Raw genomic sequence first — 21,618 nt, forward strand, 5'->3', positions numbered from 1 at the left:
CATGGGATTTGTGATATGCTAACCAGTTACTGCAACTTCCTATGTGACATGCATGCTGATGAGTACTATGCCCTCGGTTGCGCTCCTAGTATCAAAGTTGCATTTCAGAATTACCTCAATAATGTGTAGTGCATAAAATTTGTACTCATAAATATACTGTGACTGGTATTGTAAAGTAGTGAACTTGATCAAGTGTACGCCTTTTCTGTGTTTTTTTTTGAAGAATTGGCCGTTGGCACCTACCTCTTGTCAGATAGATCTTGCTGAAATGGGCCTTATTTTGTATACAACTAAGGAACTATGACCGACTAAGGAACTATGATTGGGTGCACACCATTTTGTGCGGATTTAGTGCACTGGCCCCCTACAGATATGTAAAGGAGTCTTAGTTTTAAGGCAACATTGGAACTATGTTATTACGATGTATACCAGAAAGTTGTACATGCTGTATATTGTTTAATACAGATGTCACTAAATCATATATGTTGTGTACTACGCTTTGGGCGTCTGAATGTTTATGTCAGTACAAATAATTGTTAAATGTTTCCAAATCTTTTTATGAACTAGTATTACTTGAAATGATTTTACTTTTTACAGCTTGTTCTCAGCTTTGAAATGATTTTACCTTTTTACAGCTTGTTCCAAGCTTTTTTTTTGAACCCTTATCATGAACTATTGCTTTTTCTGAGAGATTTTTGTGCTGTTTCCTTTCCAGAAATCTGTAATTATTTTACAGGTTGAAAGGCTTCCTATAATGAATTGTTAGGTGTTTGTCAAGTGCCACAGTCATTCTTTAAGGTCTCTCTGTATTCATATTTTCATTTTTCAAATGTTCATAGAATCCAAACAACAGACACAAGATACATTTTCTTCTCATTAGTAATTTTCAAAAACTGTTAATGCAGAAAATGATGTAGGCTAAATGATGTTAACTCAAAATTTTCTTTGAAGCCTTACAGCAATAATACCACCATAGGATAACATTACCTGATAAACTAAAATAAATCATAGCATAAGCTAATAGAATATACTGACAGAATAAGAAACAAATGAAAAACTAGGATGTATAAGTAAAACCAGAGAGTTCTATTTACCATAGGAAACTATGGCATCTCTAAGATTAATGAACTGCCATAAATGGGCGCAACTGTGAAGTAGAGATCACCACAAAACAAAAAAATTGAGGATCCTAATGAAGAGGTGATTTGATTCTTCTATATTGACAATGAATCACCAGTTGACAGGTAACTAAATGTATTTCCAAATATAAGTAGACCACATCTATCTTCCGGATATGAAAAACACACAATTTCTTCTATCTGAACAACCCAAATGAGTTTGTGTTTGAAGAAGCATGCCATTGTTTCTCACTTCAAGATGAAGATGGATCTCAAATATTAGTTAGTATAATATGTTTTTATTAGCTGTTATCTGGTTTGTGTAATGACCCTTTCCAATAGGCCACTAAAAAAACCCTAAATTTAATACACTGCTGAAAGTATATTGCTGAATAAAAGAAATAATAGTGTCAATGTATTAATTCAATGAAAACCAAATGTTTTTACAAATGATATGGCAATTTTCAGCACCAAAACATTATGACATGGCACATTACAAAGAAACCCTAACTGGCTATATACAATTGAGAACTTGTTGCAACTACAGATTGAAATGAAGAACCTGGATTGATCAAATGGTGGAGACTGAATGTTGAAGATGATATGATGAAAGTGCAATTCCAACTGAAACCCCAAACTAGCAATTAAGCACAAGTGAAAGGACTGAAATATCCTTCCCACAGCTGCAATAATTCAGGTGATCTCTCACACCCTCAAAATTGCGTACCAATTGAGAGTTTTCGTTCTCAATAGCCAATTGTGACTACTTGCAGAAAGCCTAGGCTCCACAACGCACATAAGCAAAAATCAATAATAAATCTCGATGATAGGCAATGAGCCCTCAATGCCTATTTATTCTTTTTTCCTCGATAGGTCGGCCTTCTTTTTAATTTTTTCTCCGCTTCTTCCAGCAACCTCTAGAAGATTTTTTATTTAATATATAAAGTTACCTTGTAATATTTTTTTTTTTAAATTGATAACTTTATAATTAACTCCTCAAAAAAAATGGGACATTACAGGTCCGCCCCTCCTAAAATTGCTTGGTCTCAAGCAATCTTAATGCTGGATGCTACAAAATCACTTCTCCCTCCCAAGTAGCATCTTCAACAGGTAAATCTTTCCACTTAACTAGATACTCTCTGATTACTCTACTGCGAAGCTGCTTCTCTCTACTATCTAGAATGGATTCTGGCACTAAGATCAATTTCCCCTCATCATCCAAGGGAGGTAATACTGCAGCAGGCATCACATTCTGACCCAACGCCTTTTTGAGGCGTGATACATGAAACACATTGTGCACTCAACTATCTGTAGGAAGCTCCAACTCATAAGCCACCTCACCAACTCGTTTGATGATCCTGAATGATCCGTAATCGCGTGGCTTGAGTTTCTCTGCACCACTCTTCTTGAGAGTGGACTGCTTATATGGCTGCAACATGAGGTAAACCATATCATTTACCTCAAAACTACGCTCAGTCCTCTTCTTGTCTGCATATTGCTTTTGTTGGTTCTGAGCTCTAGCAATGTTGTCTCTGAGAGTAGCAACTATATCCTTACTTTCTTGTAATAGTTCACCTGCACGGGGTACTCGACTGTCTCCCAACAACAAATCTAAGAAACTAGGTGCCTCATAACCGTAAAGTGCCATGAAAGGTGTTATCTGTATAGTCTTATGGTATGTAGTATTATAACAGTACTCATGGAGATATATCCAGTGGACCCAAGCTCGCTGTTGATCTGCCACATAATTCCTCAAATACCCTTCCACCCATTTGTTTACAATCTTTGTTTGACCATCAGTCTGTGGATGATAACTAGTGCTTGGTGTAAGCTCAGTACCACACAACCGAAATACCTCCTGCCAAAAGTGACTCATGAAGGGGTTGTCCCTGTCACTCACAATGCTCATGTAATCTAAAAACTTCCCTGAAGAAGACCTCTGCCACCTGAGTTGCTGAGTATGTAGTAGCGATAGGGAAGAAGTAAGCATATTTTGTCAGCCTATCCACCACCACATAGATACAATCGCGCCCCTGGGCCCTAGGCAAGCCCGTAATAAAATCCATAGAGATGCACCTCCCACTTCCTGTCATGAATAGGAAGTGGTTGTAGGAGCCCTGTTGGATAAGTGTGCTCTTGTTTGTTCTGCTGGCAAACATGACACTCTCGCACATACTACAAAACATCAGCCTTAAGTCCCTTTCAAGTGAACCGTTCCCGTACTAACCTGTAAGTCTTGAAATACCTAGGATGGCCTGCTGTAGGTGAATTATGGAATGCTCTCAAAATCAACTACTTCTCTTTCGATACTGGGACTAAGTAAATCCTGTTCTTTTAAATGATCAAATTATCTATGAGAGTGTATCTGGTGTCGATTGTTGTTCCCTCTACTATAGCAGAGGCCCACGTGTCTTTGGCATATTCTGCTACAATCAAGTGTCGCCAATCCTCTGATATCTAAATCATAGAAGTGAGGTGTGACCTACGGGATAAAGCATCTGCAACAATATTCTGTGTCCCGTTAACATATGTGATATCAAAATCATATGCTTGTAACTTACTCACCCACTTTTGCTGATGATCATTCAGGTCCCGCTGTCCCAAAAAGTGCCTCAAACTATTATGATCAGTTTTAATACAAAATTTGCTGCCTGCAAGATACTGTCTGAATTTGGCCAAGGCATGCATGATGGCCAACATCTCCTTATCATATATACTGAATGATCTCTTAGCCCCTTTGAGTTTCCTACTCTCATAAGCTATAGGATACTTGTCTTGCATGAGTACAGCACCAACTTCCTCTCCAGAAGCATCACATTGAAGCTCAAATGTCTTCGTGAAATCAGGCAATGCTAATACTAGGCATGTAGTCATTATTTCCTGGAACCGCATAAAACACTATTGTGCCTCCCGAGTCCACACAAATGCCCCTTTCTTCAACAAATCTGTCATGGGCGTTGCATGTCTTGAGTAGCCACTAACAAACCTGCGATAGAATCCACATAGACCAAGGAACCCTCTTAACTGTGTAAGGTTCTCTGGTGGTGGCCAATCAACAATAGCACAAATCTTTTCAGGATCCATTCGCACTCCTTCTGCACTAATGATGTGTCCAAGATACAACAATTTTGTCATCCCCAAATCACATTTGGACTCCTTGGCATACAAGGACTCGCTCTGTAAAATGCTCAATACTATCTCCAAGTGCTCTAAATGTTCCTGCCATGTCTTGCTATAGATCAAAATATCATCAAAGAACACTAGCACAAATTTCCTCAACTGATGGTGGAAGACCTTGATCATAGTGGACTGAAAAGTAGCAGGTGCATTAGTCAAACCAAAAGGCATGACTACAAACTCAAAATGCCAATAATGACATTTGAAAGCAATTTTTTCAATATCCTGCCCTCGAACTCTGATCTGGTGATAGCCTGATCTCAAATCAATTTTTGTGAAATAACAAGCCCCATGCAATTCGTCTATCAACTCACCGATGCGTGGGATAGGATACTTGTTCTTTATTGTTCTCTTATTCAACACCCTATAATCAATACACATTTGTAGAGTTCCATCCTTCTTTTTTACCAAAACAACAGAAGATGCAAAAGGTGACTTACTTGGTCTGATGTGTCCCATCGCTAGCAACTCCTTGATGGTCCTCTCGATCTCATCTTTGAGTCATTTTGGGTGCTGGTATGGTGTGATCATGACAGGCTTAGCACCTTCCCCCAGCTCAATAATGTGCTCAATACCTCTGTCTGGTGGCTTGCCTGGTGGAATCTCACTGAATACCTTCCCATACTTGATTCTCAATTTCTGAATATCTGGATGATATTCAGTCTTATGTTGCTCCCCCTGGGTATGCATCAAGGCACATATTGCCGCCAACTCTATATTATTATGCTTGGCTAATCTCTCCAACCGCCTAAATGAGATAGTCCTGACATCACCATTACGGATAGCCTTCAGCACATGAGTCCTGCCATCCACCACGAATCGTATCTCCATATCCTCCAATCTCAAGGTAACCTCCTTCAAAGAATGTAGCCACTGCATCCCAAGTACTATGTCCATGTCACCCATGTTGACCACATGATAGTCTGCCTTAAACTCATAGTTGTTTAGGCACAAAGGTAGATCTTGCACCATCCTGTCACAACGAAGAGTATATCCATCGGCTACCTTGACTCTCAGTCCCTCAAACTCCTCAGTAATGAGTCCACGCCTCTCCACAAATCGTGCATCAATGAAATTATGCGTAGCACCTGTATCCAACAGAGTAATAACCTTTTGTCCTGCCAAAACTCCCCAAAATCTAAAAGATCCCTCTCTTTGAATACTAGACAGACGTGCCTCCTGTAAATGTAGCTCTGGAGCCTCTTTTTTCTCAGCACTATCTACCTCTTGTTCACCCTCTGCCTCATCAAGATCCTCATCATGGTGCTCTGAGATGTCTGAATCTGAACCTTCGTAATAAGCCCACATCACCCGGTTAGCCTTCCCCTTAGGCCTCATAGGACAATCATGACCAAACTCGAAGGGACCTTTGCAAAAGAAGCATAGCTTCTTCCTACGCAGGTCATTAAGCGTTTCCTTATCCCAAGGTGCAGCTGACTTGCCTTTTGAGTCACTAACCTTCTCTTTACCCTTGCTAAATTCCCCTTTGTTATCTCTAAATGATGAAGAACCCTTTGAACTAAACCGGTTTGTTGGAGCTGCAAGTTCCATACTGCGGGCTTTCTTCATGGCTTCCTGTAATGTAGGAGGATCAAAGGCCCTTACCCTCCCCTTGAGTGGTTCAGTTAATCCCTCTGTGAATAAAATGACTAGCCTCCTTTCTGAAATGTCAGGCACCATCACTGCAAGCTTCTCGAAGTCGTTGATAAATTGTTCTAAGCCTCCTGATTGTCTCAACTAGGCTAACTCCCGGAAATAAACTTCAAGATTTTTTTTATCAAACCTTTCTATCAATCTATTCACAAACTCCTGATAAGTGGTTACCTGATTGTGTTGCAATGTGATCATGCCATGTGTCCACCAATCATGTGCTGCCCCATCTAAGTGTAAAGTGGAATACTTGAGTGCTTCAAATTCTGTCATAGTCTTCAGAGATAGGAAAGTATCCACCTTATGAATCCAAGCACAAGCAGTCATTTTTCCACTGCCATCAAATGTGGGTAATACCAACTTGTTGGTGACCTGTTGCAACTCACTATGTTTATCTACTTGCTTTTGCCTAGCAGCTCTATAGTTCAGGTACCTGTCAAATGTCCATCCATCCTGTACATATTCTGGTAATGAATCCCACTCATTCCTCGCTTGTCGGAGTTCATCTACAATATCTGTTACCATAGCATTAGGTGTGCATGCTAGAGATTCTCCTCTGAATGTAGGACGTGTGGGTCTGTCAGCTGTTCCAGACCGTGTCCTATGTTGTGATCCTGCTATGCTCCTGTCATCCTGGTAATTATTATGATTATTTCTCCTATTTTCCCCAATCAAATGTTGCATCATAACCATCATTGCCTGTGTACTTGCCTCTATTGACTATAGAAGCCTCTCCTGTTGCTGTAAAGTCTCATCATCTCGCACACTTCTGGATGGGCTTTGAGAATGTCTCTCAGCCATATTCTCAATTATGTTGGTTCTTTTGTAAACTAAATTAAATGGTGGTTGGATAACCCTATCAGGCTGGCAAGAAACCGCTCTGATACCACTACTGTAATGACCCTTTCCAATAGGCCACTAAAAAAACCCTAAATTTAATACACTGCTGAAAGTATATTGCTAAATAAAAGAAATAATAGTGCCAATATATTCATTCAATGAAAACCAAATGTTTTTACAAATGATATGGCAATTTTCAGCACCAAAACATTATGACATGGCACATTACAGAGAAACCCTAACTAGCTGTATACAATTGAGAACTTGTTGCAATACAGATTGAAATGAAGAACCTGGATTGATCAAATGGTGGAAACTGAATGCTGAAGATGATATGATGAAAGTGCAATTCCAACTGAAACTCCAAACTAGCAATTAAGCACAAGTGAAAGGACTGAAATATCCTTCCCACAGCTGCAATAATTCAGGTGATCTCTCACACCCTCAAAATTGCGTACCAATTGAGAGTTTTCATTCTCAATGGCCAATTGTGACTACTTGCAGAAACCCTAGGCTCCACAACGCACTTAAGGAAAAATCAATAATAAATCTCGATGATAGGTAATGAGCCCTCAATGCCTATTTATTCTTTTTTCCTCGATAGGCCGGCCTTCTTTTTAATTTTTTCTCCGCTTCTTCCAGCAACCTCTAGAAGATTTTTTGTTTAATATATAAAGTTACCTTGTAATATTATTTTTTTTAAATTGATAACTCTATAATTAACTCCTCAAAAAAATGGGATATTACAGTTTGTGTCAGAATATCATAATGTTTGTGTTAGATTGGGAATGCATGACTAATGTTTCTTACTTTTTTGTTTATTATAATCTTTTGAGATGGCAGCAAAAGGCCACTAGGCACACACTTGGCAAATGCAATAGTTTTATAACACACTTTTTTACTTCTAATTCATCAATACACTTGCATCCTAAAGACAAAAGAAATAGACCACATGAGATTCCAAAACTTTTTACACGATCTGGACCTTGCCAACAAGATATAATAGTTGAGTTTTCCATTTTTATGCTTGTGTTCAATCCTAGAGAAGATCCACAACCACATATCCTTAATAGAAGGTTCAATTGAGAAAGGAATGCCCAAACATCTAACAATGTGAAGTTGCAAGAAAAGTGAATTTAAGAACAAACTATGTATGTGGTCAAACCTTTTATTATTAACTATTTTTATTTTGTGCTCCTCTTTTACATTTCTTTTCACATTATATTAAATGCTTAACAAGAAAAATACACAATTTTTTAAACTACCGGCGTACCCCTTGCATCACCTTTGGATGCAAGTGCTAGTCTAAATTATACCATGAATAGCGAGACGTAACAAAGTTAGCCCAGATTTAAACAACATTAGACACAACAACATAAAATCTGGAAATTTATGCGATTCAAACATACAATATATGCTAAAGTGAGAAATTCAAGATTTATCATCTCCTCGTCGTGTGTCTATTCATTCATATAGTTAGTAATGGTGAAGCAGATTAAGATTGTATTATATTTAAAAATCTGAGTCTAACAAAAGGTATAGAAAACTGCTAATAGCCAATCTCCATATTCAAAACAGGAATGAAACAGTTGAACATTCCAAGAATTTCATTTCCTGCAGTTTTATTTTTTCGATTACAAAATTAAAACTACTATGGAACCCTTTAAAAAGTGCAAAAAATCATCTATTTGTTGCAATCACACATTTAAATAACGCTATTGGAGCATAATCATGTAAACCACTTTACAGAGGAGTCTCTCACCTTCTGGAGAAAACAGAAGTACAACAAATCACTTTCCGCTGCTGTCTTTACTCGAAGCTACGGATTTGATGTGCTTGTTTAAAGCATCTTTTTTTAATTGTTCGGATTCTTCTGCCTCTGCAAGCAACTTGAGCTTGTGCTGAATCGCGCGAACCCTATCTTCAACCTGCCGGAGCTTCCTCCACCTAATAATCGTGTAAATGGAGAGCCCACCCCACACCACAGCATAAGAAGCCCAGACATATGGGTAAGTCTGAGCGTGCTCCACACTTCTCCGCCATTGATCTTCCACCTTCTTTTGCAATGACCCCAGCCCTCTTTCATCGTCGCTTCCCATTCCAAGGTACAAAACAAAGACAACAAAATAAAAAGAGGCAAATAAGAAATTTTAACGCAAAAACCCTAAAGGAGTTTACCGAAAACCCCAGATTTTAGGCCCAGACCACAGCAGTCAGCCATCAAGTAATGGCATTGATGTTCTGAGAATGAAAAAGCGTGTGGCGAATTACTGAACCGTGAAATATAATGACATCAGTTCCAAATTATCTGATCCTGTAGAGTTTGGCATGCCTTGTGAAATGCTTCATACAGGTAACGCACTGAAAATTGATTTACAGCAATAATGAAACCTCTCCATGCACATTCCAAACTAGGTATAGTTAAAACCCAGAACCCTTTTATTTGGTAACCTACTCCAATTCAATTATTAAATGTGATAAAACCTCTTTACTTAAAAATAGAAATAGGTAGAACCCTTAAACATTTTTTCCCCAAAGGATAATTGGAGAGGAAAAGAGCATACAAATATTTCAATTTATATATTGGCTATGCATTGTTTATATATTTTTTGGTTATGTAGCTTCTACAGGTTTCTTTCTTGGAGCCTTCTTTTATCTTTTAGTTGTGGTTGAGAGTTTTCTCCTTACTTTCTTTGTTTTTGTAATGGTCTTGGTGGTCGAGAGTTTTCTTTTTTCTTTTCTGGTTGGTCATGTAATAGTAGTTAGTTGAATGTTCATAATTTTCATGGTTCACTCATAATTTTCAAGGTAGGTTTTGGGCTCTTGTTATTTTTGGTTAAGGAGGCTTTCAAGTTTTATTGCTCAATTCCTAAGTTATTCCTAAGTGGAGTCTATTTTTTTTCCCCTATTATTAAACTTTGAGGGGCTTTTATGACCATTCTTTTGTTTCCTTAGAGGTTTCTATTGAGGTGAAGTGTCTCTTCTATTTTTTGAGGTGTCTTCATGTGACTTGGTGGAGATGTTAGCTCATTTTGTTGGTGTCTTCCTTGCACACATTTCCTCTTGAGGTGGTTGTGTCATCTATGGAGGGGGTGGTGTATTTTGCGGGTCATGATGATTATGGCATAGAGAAGTTTTCACTTGTTGTTGGTTGTTGGGATGTGGGGTGGTTTCAAACTTGATTTTTGAGAAGGATTAATATTTCTTCGAACTTTCTTATTGAGGTGGGATCCTCTTCTATTGAGGTGGAGGTGAGTTATGGTGGGGGAAATAGTTTGTTCTTTTCGAAAAGCTAAGTTGCTCAAAAATTAATGGTTTTGGGTCTAAGTCAAAACCTATTCTTCTAGTTGGTTTTCCTCTTTCTTATCTTTTAAGACTCCTATTTGTGGTTTTGGGAGCCATTTTAAAATCTAAGGTGGTTGTAGGAGCCAATTCAAAATTCATGATGGCTTGGGGAATCATTCAAATTCTCATATGTCAATTGGCTTTTAATGATCAATTTTCTTAGGTGGTTTTTTATGATGGTTTCAGGAGTCATGCTAAAACCCAAGGTTAAGATTTGGGGAGCCTCCAAAACCCTTGCTCAAGAAATTTGCTCATTGACGTAAGGCTTTGGCCTTTTACATTGTCATACTTTGGACAAGTAGTGCTTTGTATGTCTTGTGTTTGTTAGTTGGTGTTTGCTTGCTAGTTCTGGGATATTGTTTTGCAAAGCTTCATATATTGCAGCTTCTCTTTCCGGTGGGGTTCCAAATCCCCCTCAAAATTTGCTTATATAGGGTTTTGGGATCCCTTCATACCTTGTTATTTTCTTAATAAAAAATGTTTCATATAAGATCATATATATGATAGAACTTAATAGGAGCATAAATAAAATACAAAGCTAAAATATTAATGGTTCAATTGAAATCAAATGGCATTACATTGTAAAGTGTTTGGCTCTCAAGGAAATTCATATCACTTACATTGAGACGTTAAATGTGAACGTCGTGACTAACCTATTTGAGGAGGAAAATATAACAATAGTTAATGATTTCTTGATCAAGATACATAGTAGAAGATCCAAGATACAAAAAGGAAAAGAAATTGAGAAGGTCAAGTGTTATTTAGCTTTACTTTATGTGTTTCTCATGCCTCTATGCTTTTCTGGCTATTTGTAGGTGTCATAGGTTATTTGGTCTCATTGACATTGCTATTAAAAAAAACATCCATCCATTCATTTGTATTTTAATAAAATTAGAAAATTTATAAAGTATTCATCATGGACTTAGCAATGAAATAATGTTTTATGCACCACAACAAGATATGTTAGTAGTGCCAAAAATAGCATCAAGTTTTAGTGCATTTTTTGCTAAAAAATGAGCCTCGGTGGGGGTGGAAAAGTTGGTGTCCAAATGCTTCCAACATTCGGCATTGTATTGAATGTTGTAGGTAATGCTAGATTCTGAGCCACACCTTAGGTTGAATGTTGTATCATAGGAATGTATGTGCCCAAAATGGTGCTAGGAAAAAACTCGACAATATGCATCGAACTTGACGCCCTATATAGTGTCATGCTTAGCTTATACTTGCCTCCTTTGTGATGCCCAAATTTTCTTCTAGTTTTACTTCTAATAGTGCTTTGAGATTTGCTTCTTGTCATCCTTCCAATTTTTCTTCTATTAGAACATCCTTTGTTGCTTCTATTTTAACCTCTCATTATTCTTATTTTTGCTTCTTCTTTGGATTCTTATTTTGATTCTAGTTTTTCTTCTGCATTGGCTTTTCATTTGGCTTCTAGGTTTACTTCTTTTTTGGCCTCATATTTTGCATCTACTTTAACTTCCTACTTTGCTTCTATGTTGGCTTCCCAATTTGCTTCTGGGTTTGCTCCTTCCTTGACTTCCCATTCCACTTCTAGTTTTTCTTTTGTGTTGTCTTCTAGTTTTTCTTATGCTTTGGCTTCCAGTTTCACTCCCATTATAACACCCTTTGTTTCTTCTAGTTATGATTCATGAATTAACTCTGGTCTTTGCCTCCATTCTAAAACCATTTTGCTTCTTTTATTGCTTCATTTGTAATGTCTATTTTAATGCCCTTTGTTGTTTCTGGATTTACTTCTTGTCGTGGTGACATATTTTCTTTCTTCTAATATAGTTTCTATTATTGCATCTATCATTGCTTCTAAATTTGCTTCCATTGTTACTACTTTGTTTTCTACCTAGATTGCTTCTAATTTTGCTTCCTAGCTAACACCATTTTTTGCTTCTGGTTTCGCTTCCATTGTTGCTTCCTTTTTAACATCTGAAATTACTTTTTATTTTCATTTTATTTCTTATTAATTTAATATATTTTGCTTCTAGTTTGGCTTCCATTGTTTCTTATTTTTAAGATATAAAATTGTTTATTATTTTAATTATATCTATTATAAATTTAATATGTTTTATTCCAATCATGAAACCCATGTCAACACCAAGAAGGTGCATATTAAAATGTCTATAATATAATTGAATCTGACAACATCTATCCTGAGTAACAAACTAAAATCGTTAACCCCTTTTAATAATTATTAATTGCCAGGTCAACGTTGATAAGATCATCATATATAACTAAAACAATTGAAAGTCCAATATGCCAGTAGACCAAAAACATGTCTAAATGATACATGTCCAATAGTGGACATAATCAAATATACATGCAAAATAGGAGGGGTTTGGGCCAAATCAATATCAAGACCAACCCTTGACACGATTAGTGTTAATTATGTATCCTTTAGGTTAATGAACTTCCTCGTTATCGTCATTATGACAAAATAGTCATCATTGTTGACCTTAGTATCTTTACCAGCATCATTGGCTACCTCATGATCCATATGAGAACCAAAATACTTTAGATTGGTATCTTGAGGTTGATTTAATTCATGTGGAAGACTTAAGTTCTACCAAAAAAAAAAATATCGTCAAGAACTATTGTTTATATAAAGCAAAACAATATTTTTGCATTAAACATCTAATATTCAAACATATGATGAAACTATAATTTTATTAGATGAATCAACAACTAGACTAGAATGAAACGGATAACATAAATGTACAGTTATTATCAAACTATAAGAATTTTCTTAAGGCAATAATGCAACTCCAAGATCTAGAAGCTCGAGAGACAACACAAGAGATACAAGAGATGGTCAAATGAGAATTTCAATAATGATCAAACGATGATAGATTTCAAATGAATGCATCATAGAAGTGCCTTGTATATAAAGGCAAGTGATATGTCTAGGAGTCATGCGAGAGATAAGTGTAACAACTAAGTACATGTCCACCAAGAGTGGATTATCCTCTATTGTGCATAAATGTACATGCAACAATGAGAGGATAATGATACAAAGTTGTATCTCATAAAGAGACATAGTAGACAACATGTGCTCAATTGTAGTGCAAACTACTATGTTTTCTACATGACAACTCATATGAATATGCAAACTCCTAGGTGTCTACATGAAAACTAATATTAAAATGCATTATCCTAAGTAAACTTAAGTAATATTTAATTAGTAATATTTAATTATACCAACACAAACAAATAGAAAGTTACTATGTTTTGCCTTAGTTGCATGAACAGTCATAGAACAGAGTTCCAATAGATGCACGAGAAGTCACATAATAGAGTAACAATGGTTGCAGGAACTATCATAAGATAAATGTTCATGTTGAACCCCAAAATTGTAGGTCTTTTGTATTTTTATCTCTTTTCATGTCTTTATTTTGACTTGTATCTCAAGGGTAGACAACAACAAAAATAGTATTACCTTAAGCTTCCAGGATGGGGACAACAACGGACAGGGGGACAAATTTCAAGGACAACAAGGGGATGAGTATATAAATATATAGGTAAATTTGCATATGTGTATTTACATTCATATGAGAACATCAATAAAGCATGCCATTTAAACATCAAAGATCCTTAACATGCAATATTTCAATAGTCAATCAATATGATCAATATGAATAATTATTGTTAATATGTATGTAATATTAAAATAATAAACATAAAATTTTGAAATACACCCAAGAACATAATTTAAAATTTGTTATCAATTCGAACAAGAACAATAATCCATCTTCCAAATTAGAGCACACTATTATCATTTAATTCTGAAATTTCACCTCTATATCAATATATGGGTTCATTACAGTGATATGGTACCTTGATGCAACCTCCAATATTTACCATATCTTCCGTGAATGGACTCAAATCAACTCTAAACCAACCCAAAACTAATGTATTACCATAAAAATACATAAATATGCATGTATTGGGTTTGTAATGAATTTTTCAAACATTCTCAATGCCTTGTAGATAGTTTTCTATATGATTTTGAGCATGTGGCAAGACTGTAACATGACTCTTAATTCAATGTTGTCAACTACTAATTAGAGGACCTTGAATAGTAGGAATAAAGGAGAAAATAATAATAAGCCATCTAGGGCGAATAATTAATGTGACGTAAAAATGCACGTACTGGGTATGTAATTAGCTTTTTAAACATTCTCAATTCTTTGCACAAACAATATGCTATATGGTTTTGAGCATGTAGCATGATTCTTAATTTCACGATTCTTAATGTAATGTTGTCAAATATTGATTAGAGGATCCCAAATAATAGGGATTAAGTAGAAAACAATAATAAGGCATGTAAGGGAAAATTGTTAATGCGACATAAAAATACATAATTGGGTATGTTATGAACTTTTTAAACATTTCTAATGCCTTAAAAACATATTGTTTTTTGAGCATGTAGCGTGATTGTAACATGATTTTTAATTTCATGATTCTTGATGTATTATTGTCAAATACTAATTACATGACCCCAAATAATATGAATTAATTAGCAAACAATAATAAGTCATGTTAGAGTGAACAATGATTAACTAGCAAAACTCAAAACCTTAAAACCCTAATAAGCCATTGTAAATTAACTGTCAAATTCAACAATGGAAGTGTTTTTGAGCATTTGATTTTTTAAAAATATTTATTTTGCTTTTATTTTCACTTTGGTGTTTTAATAGCATGTTTTTTCCCCTGTGGTTATATTTTTAAGTGTTATTATTGATAAAAGGGTTAGACAATTTGATATTATTTTATTTAAGTAAACGTGTGAATTTCACCTATATAACACTCTTAACTCAATTTAGTGTCAAGTGAAATGGTAATTGGTATGGTTTTTGGCATCATAACCCATTTATGGCCCTCGTAATATTATATTTTTCCCTCTCAAAGACAATCTCAATATAAGTAGCACCCGTGATAACAAAGGCTCAAGTTTAACTACTTATATCAATTGTCACTATGATTGTTTGGTCTGCTCTTCTATTAACCTTACTTGACAAGCAGTATTTTCATACTCTTCTAATGGAGTGTTAGGATTCATAGATATATGGAACTCATCCTTCCACTTTTGTTCATTGACAAAAAGAGCATTGTTGTCCCCAACAATAATTCCATGTTTTTATAATAAGCCTTATATCTCTTGTATTTCTCCTAACATTATTCAACATAAAATCCAATGGATTTCAATTTTGGCTTTATGGGACCAAACTAGGACATCTTTAAGATTGGTTAGTACCAAAAGAAATGCAACATACTAAAAAAAGAGCATTCCTTACTACAACATCTCAAACATGTCTTGAAGATATGCAATTCTCTTCTCACTGTTTTTATTTCTCCTATTCTATTTTAACTCTATTTTTATTATTATTATTTTGATATCAGAGATATTTTCTTGTTAAAAAAAAATTCAACGTGTGCTTAAGAAGATAATGTTGTATGTTAATGGAGTAAATTAGAGACTAAGTTATCAAGGAGACGAGGCATGGAGAAGTATTACCATGCATGTGCCACAACCTTGCATGACCACAAGCTTAGAGAATTATCTTAAAAAGTTATCACGAGGTTGCAACTAGCTAATCATGAGTTGCTTTTTTTTGTCGCATCCTTGTGACCCGTCCACCTTAACTAGAGTTTAAACCTATGACATCATGGCATTTGACCACACTAGTATGTTTACCCATAAAATGCATACCAACTAAACATTTGTGCTTCCTCTCATGCCAAAACTATGACCCAAAAAATAAGTTATGAGGCCACAAGAAGTAATCTCTATAATATTTATTTTTTCCTCATAGGCCCGAGATTGGAAAATGTTTACCCCGCTAATTGTTGTGAAGATGTAATAGACTATCATGGTTGTCACAAACATCAACAAAAGGGAGAGGGATGGTAATTCTATAGTTAGTGATTTTATGTTGTAATTTTGGTGTTTAGGAGATTTTTAAAAATTAGAGAGATATATAGAGTGTAAGAATTTGCCTTAGGGAAAAATCACCCAAGACTAAGAAGCACAATAACTAGCAAAAAATAAACCAACAAAGTATGATCAGAATAACAATATGATATTCAATTGATTGTATAGTACACTAGGAGTGCATGTATATAAAGGCCTCTAGAATGCTTATAGAATGTCTAGGAGTTAGCAATATGATAAGCCTCACAACTAAGCACATGCCCACTAGGAGTGGATTATCCTCCATTAAGCAGAGGAGTTAGTGTGATGATGAGAGGATAAGCTTACAAAGGTGTGTCACATAAAATTATGTTGTAGACACCATGTGCTTAATTAAGCATTTGAACAACTATGTTGTCTACATGACAACTCAGTTAATTATGCAAACTCCAGTGTTGTAGACACCATGTGCTAAATTAGAGTTGCTAACTATTGTGTTGTCAACAAGACAACTCATACGAGTACATAAACTCGTAGGTGTCTAACCTAATAAATAATAAAATAATGCATTTATCCTAAGTAAAGTGTAAATAATAATTATTTACACTAACACCCCCTTTAAGTGCAACTCAGGGGAATGCACCTAGCTCACAAAAGCTATGATGAAATGCATAATGGGTCCTAGCTACTAGGCTTAGTTAGGTACCCAAGTACAAATGCAATGAAATCTCAAAGGGAAAACCTCATGGGAAAAACCCTCCTCCAAAAGAAAGATATGTATAATAGAGAATAGAAGGATCATGTGACCCCCTGGTAAAATATCCCTCACCCCCAAGAGATCTTGCAAATGAATATACTTGACCTCTATGAAGGGCTTGGTGAAGATGTTAGCTACCTGCTGCTCAGTAGGACAATACTGCAATGCGATAACTTACTCATGAATCGACTCTCTAATGTAGTGCATATGAACCTCAATATGTTTGGTGTGTTAATATCACACTGGATGTTTTGAGATCTCAATAGCACTCTGGTTATCACAACGGATGATTGTGGGTCTAGGTAAATCAAAGCCAAACTCCTTTAGAATTTGCTGCAACCAAATAGCCTCTATTGTTGCAGTCATAGCTTCTCGATACTCAACCTCAGTCGATGAAAGAGCAATGTTGTTTTTCTTTTTACTCTACCAACAAATGGGGCTGAAACCAAGATGAAACATATATCCTGAAATAGACTCGCGAGAATCAAGGTCCCTTGCATAGTTGGAGTCTGTATATCCCACTAACTGAAGTCCTATACCAGTTGTATAGTGTATCCCATGTGTATGTGTACCCTAGATATAGTGCAAGATTCATTTGGCTTCCTTCCGATGAAGTTCATGTGGCTCTTGCATGAAGCGAGAAACCATGCCAACTGCAAATGAGATGTCAAGGCGTTTATGTGTCAAGTAGATAAGGCTTCCAACCAACTTTCTATACAAAGTCACATCAACAAGTGGAGTGGAACACTTTGTTTCTAACTTAATACCTGAAAGAAAGGGAGTAGGTGTAGCCTTGCAGTCACTCGTGTGAAACCGAGCAAGAAGATCAAGAGCATACTTGGGTTGTGATAAGGTGATCCCTGATGAAGACTGATGTATCTTGATACGAAGGAAATATTGTAGCAAATCCAAGTCTGTCATCGAAAACTTATCCTGCAAAGTAGCCTTAACACTATCAATAATGGATGTTGTGCTCCCTGTAATGATCAAGTCATCGACATAAAGCACAAGAAGCAAATGTGAATCATCCCTCTAAAGAATGTAGACATTTTGATCAGAATGACATTTGGTGAACCCTTTGGAGAGAAGGAAAGAATCCATCTTGACATACCAAGCTCTTGGAGCTTGTTTAAGTCCATATATAGACTTCTTCAATTTGCAAACCAAGGTAGCATCCTATATAAGTCCTTGTAGTTGCTCCATATATATATCCTCATGAATATCCCCATTCAAGAATGCACTTTTCACATCTATTTGATGAACAACCCATTTCTGAGCTGTCACTATAGCTAGTGTCAAATGAATGGAATTCATCTTTGCAACTGGTGCAAAAGGTCTTAGTGTAATCAATGCCAAGTACTTGAGAGAAACCTTTTACAACAAATCGAGATTTATGTTTATCAACACTTCCATCCACTGTGAATTTGGTTTGATAGATCCACTTACATTGAACCAATTTTCTTCCCTTAGGAAGAGAGACTAAGTCCCATGTTTCATTTCTCATAAGAAAGTTATATTCTTCCTCCATTGCTCTATCCGATTCTGGAATACTTGATGCTTCTTTAAAGGATTGTGGATTAGAAGCAACTACAATATAAGCATGTGGGAGTGAGTTGTGTTGTGATCTTGTCTTTCTGGTATCGGAAGGATTCCTTGCCCATGGTCTGGTTGCATCCAATGTCTGCTTAGCCCATCTAGATATATTGGAAGAAGATGTATCCTCAATCTCAATTGGTTGATGCCTCTATGTGGGTTAGGGACGTACATCTTCCAAGTCATTGTTTTCACTATCACTTTCTTCAATGAAGGAGGAAGAAGGAGGAGTTGAAGAAGTAAAGCTTGGAAAACTTCTTTCAAAATGTACACCCCTCTCATAGAATATATCATGTGTCTCTGGATCCATTAATTTATAGGCTTTATGTGAGTCTGCATATCCAATAAAGATACAAGGTTTGCTTTGAGATTCTAATGCCTTGCATTTCTGTGGAGGTATTTGTGCCCATGCTAGACAACCAAAGACTCTAAAGTGCTTAACCATAGGTTTCCTGCCAGTCCATGCTTCAAAAGGAGTTACACCATCCAAAACTTTGTGAGGACTCCTATTTTGAATATAGTTAGCACAATTCATTGCTTCAACCCAAAGGATTTGATCAAGAGACTTGTTTTGTAGCGTACAAGTGGTCATCTCTTTGAGAGTTCTATTTTTCCTTTCAGCAACACCATTCTGATGTGGCGTATATGGAATGTTGAAGGTCAATTCCCTCTTGAGTGCAAAAGTCTATTAGTCTTGTGTTCACATACTCCCCCCCCCTTTCCATTATCTATTCGAAGAACTTTGATGGCTTTCCCTAACTACTTTTCCACTTGAGCCTTGAAGTTGAGAATTTTTTCAAACACTTCACTCTTATGAGTCATGAAGAAAACCCAAGTAAAGCAAGAGTAGTCATCTATGAAGGTGAGTGCATAGTGAGACTTGTCAAATGATGGCACTGGAAATGGTCCTATCACATCACTATGAACTAATTCAAGAACACATTGTGCTCTCCAAGACTTCCCCTTTTCATACAATTTTTTTGGATGTTTTCCAAGTGAGCAACCTAAAAAAACACCTTTTAAAAATTGGACTTGAGGTAGACCATTAAGCATTTTCTTGCTACCAAGCTATTGAAGATATCTATAGTTGAGATGTCCAAATCTCTCATGCCATAGTTTTCTTTTTGCATTTGAATGTAATAACAAGGCTTGTGTATTTTATTTTGGCACAAAGGAGGAGAAAGTGTAAAGCCTTGAATCATGATTGGCTTCACTTATTGCGATCACAGAGTCATCCTTGATGCTTTTCACTACCACTGAATCTGGAAGAAATTCCACCTTATTTCCACCTCCATAGCAAGTCATTTGGTAGATTAAAAGAAGGTTGGAGGTAAGATTAGGAACATATAGAACATCCTTGAACGCTCCATTATTAATCTCAGCTTCAACTTTACCTTTAACTTCCACCTTAGTATCATCACCTACAAAGATGTGTGGTACCTCTGAATGTGTCACCGAAGAAAAATCTCTCTTTGATGCACCCATATGATGTGTGGCACCTGAATCAATGATCCATTCTCCCTAACTAATAGTGTTTGTGAGTAAAGCATGCCCTTTTCCCTTATAATTTGAGGATGAAGACCCTTTCTCCTTATAAGCATTAGGTAGTGGAACATTGTGTTTCTTCATAATGTTCTTCAACTCATCAATTTGTTTATGATAACACTGATTTTCATCATGACCCATCTTCTTACAATAGGCACACTTTTTCTTCTCCTCATTAGTGTCCCCTTTTTGTTGGTATTTGAGGAAGACTTGCCTTGTTGATTTGATTGCAATGTTGACTTTTTTGTATCTTCTTGTTTGTTGTTCTTCCACTTCTTCTTTTTGCCCTTTCCTTTGTTTGGACTTTGACCAACTGAATTTTCAGAGAACCCTCATTATTAGCCACCAATGCCTTAGACTTTGAAGACTTGATAATCCCCATTGTTTGCAACTTAGTTTGTTCATCCTCTAATAGTTGAGCATAATCATCAAAAGTGATTTTCTTATAGGTAGCCCCTAATGTAGTCTTTGTGGTGTTGAAAGAAGAAACAAATGTGGAGTACTTGGATGGCAGCTTATTATGAATGAGATAGATCAACCTATCATCTTTAATAGGACTAACATAATCATCAAGCTTTTTTCTTAATTCATTCACCTTAATGATAAAATCATGTATTGAATCAAAGGTCTTAGGATCTAGGGAAACAAGCTCATCTTCAATTTTGTAAACATCCTCCTCAGACACTTTACCGTGTAGGTTTTTGAGGGCATCCCAAACTTCCTTGGATGTATCATATTTCATGGTCTGATAGAGGATCTTGTCTTCAACCCCCATCCTAATATCACTTAGGGTTTTCCTATATGCTTGTATTCAAGCATCGATATCACTTTTGGATACTTGATCACCTATTGGTTTAGGAAGGGAACCACCTACATATTGATAAACTTCATCATGCATCAATTTACACCATATTTTAATAGACCATGCAACATAGTTATGTGGTGTTAATTTTGGAATGTTAGGATTTCACATGATGCAAGAAATGAAAGATAACAACAAGAAAAGAGGAACACAACACCAAGAAACACCCCTTGTTCACTCAATCAAGAAACACCCCCCCCCTCCAAATGAAAGATTTTGGCACTTTATAGTTAGTGCAATTATAATAGCAACTTGCCAATTTTGGCCTTGGTGCACTTCTGATTTATTGTTTACAACCTCCTCTTAGAGTCCAAATCTGGAACTAAGCAATTTACAACAATTTTGAAGCAATACAATGCAAAGAAAGGACCTAATTCTGAAAGTGGTATCTTTTTCCATACAAGCATATAATCTAATTGTAGATCTAGAAAATAGACAAAAAATTACTCACATTCAAAAAAAAAATAGAACTTGATTTGGAGTCCAGATGAGCCTGTGCAGAGCAATTGAATTTGCAAAATGTAGGATTGGATAGGTATAGTCACCAAAAATTGCAATTTCTAACAAATATGTGCACCAAAACTAGAAAATAATAGCACCACTAAAAAGTTTAGGAAATTCTAACCAAAAAAAAAAAAAATTGCACCTAATTTGGAGCTCGGATGACTGAGATATGGCCTCCCAAATTCAGACTATCAAATCAAAACTAAATCTGGAGAGGGGTCTGATCAGCAAACTAAGCTTAAATTTCACATCTAAATAGTCATCACAATAGTGTAATTTGGCCTACAGATGACAGTCAAACAACTAT

At 36.1% G+C, this 21,618-nt stretch overlaps 1 protein-coding gene across 2 annotated transcripts in view; it reads right to left on the bottom strand.

Moving 5' to 3' along the window:
* The window catches only part of LOC149552677 (uncharacterized), a 52,394-nt gene extending 43,142 nt beyond the window's left edge, over nt 1-9,252 (bottom strand). The window contains exon 1 of one of the 2 annotated variants that reach the window (XM_089788241.1): nt 8,548-9,178. In XM_089788241.1, the coding sequence (XP_089644367.1) occupies nt 8,576-8,884 (309 nt within the window). In that variant the 5' untranslated portion in view covers nt 8,885-9,178 and the 3' untranslated portion in view covers nt 8,548-8,575. Of the gene's footprint in view, nt 1-8,547 lie in introns of both variants that reach the window. The other variant, XM_089788242.1, reaches the window with a different exon arrangement.
* Between the last annotated feature and the right edge of the window lie 12,366 nt (nt 9,253-21,618).

Source organism: Cupressus sempervirens, chromosome 6 (genome assembly GCF_028749045.1).
Source record: "Cupressus sempervirens isolate cs-2001-9-10 chromosome 6, ASM2874904v1, whole genome shotgun sequence".
Classification (NCBI taxonomy): Eukaryota; Viridiplantae; Streptophyta; class Pinopsida; order Cupressales; family Cupressaceae; genus Cupressus; species Cupressus sempervirens.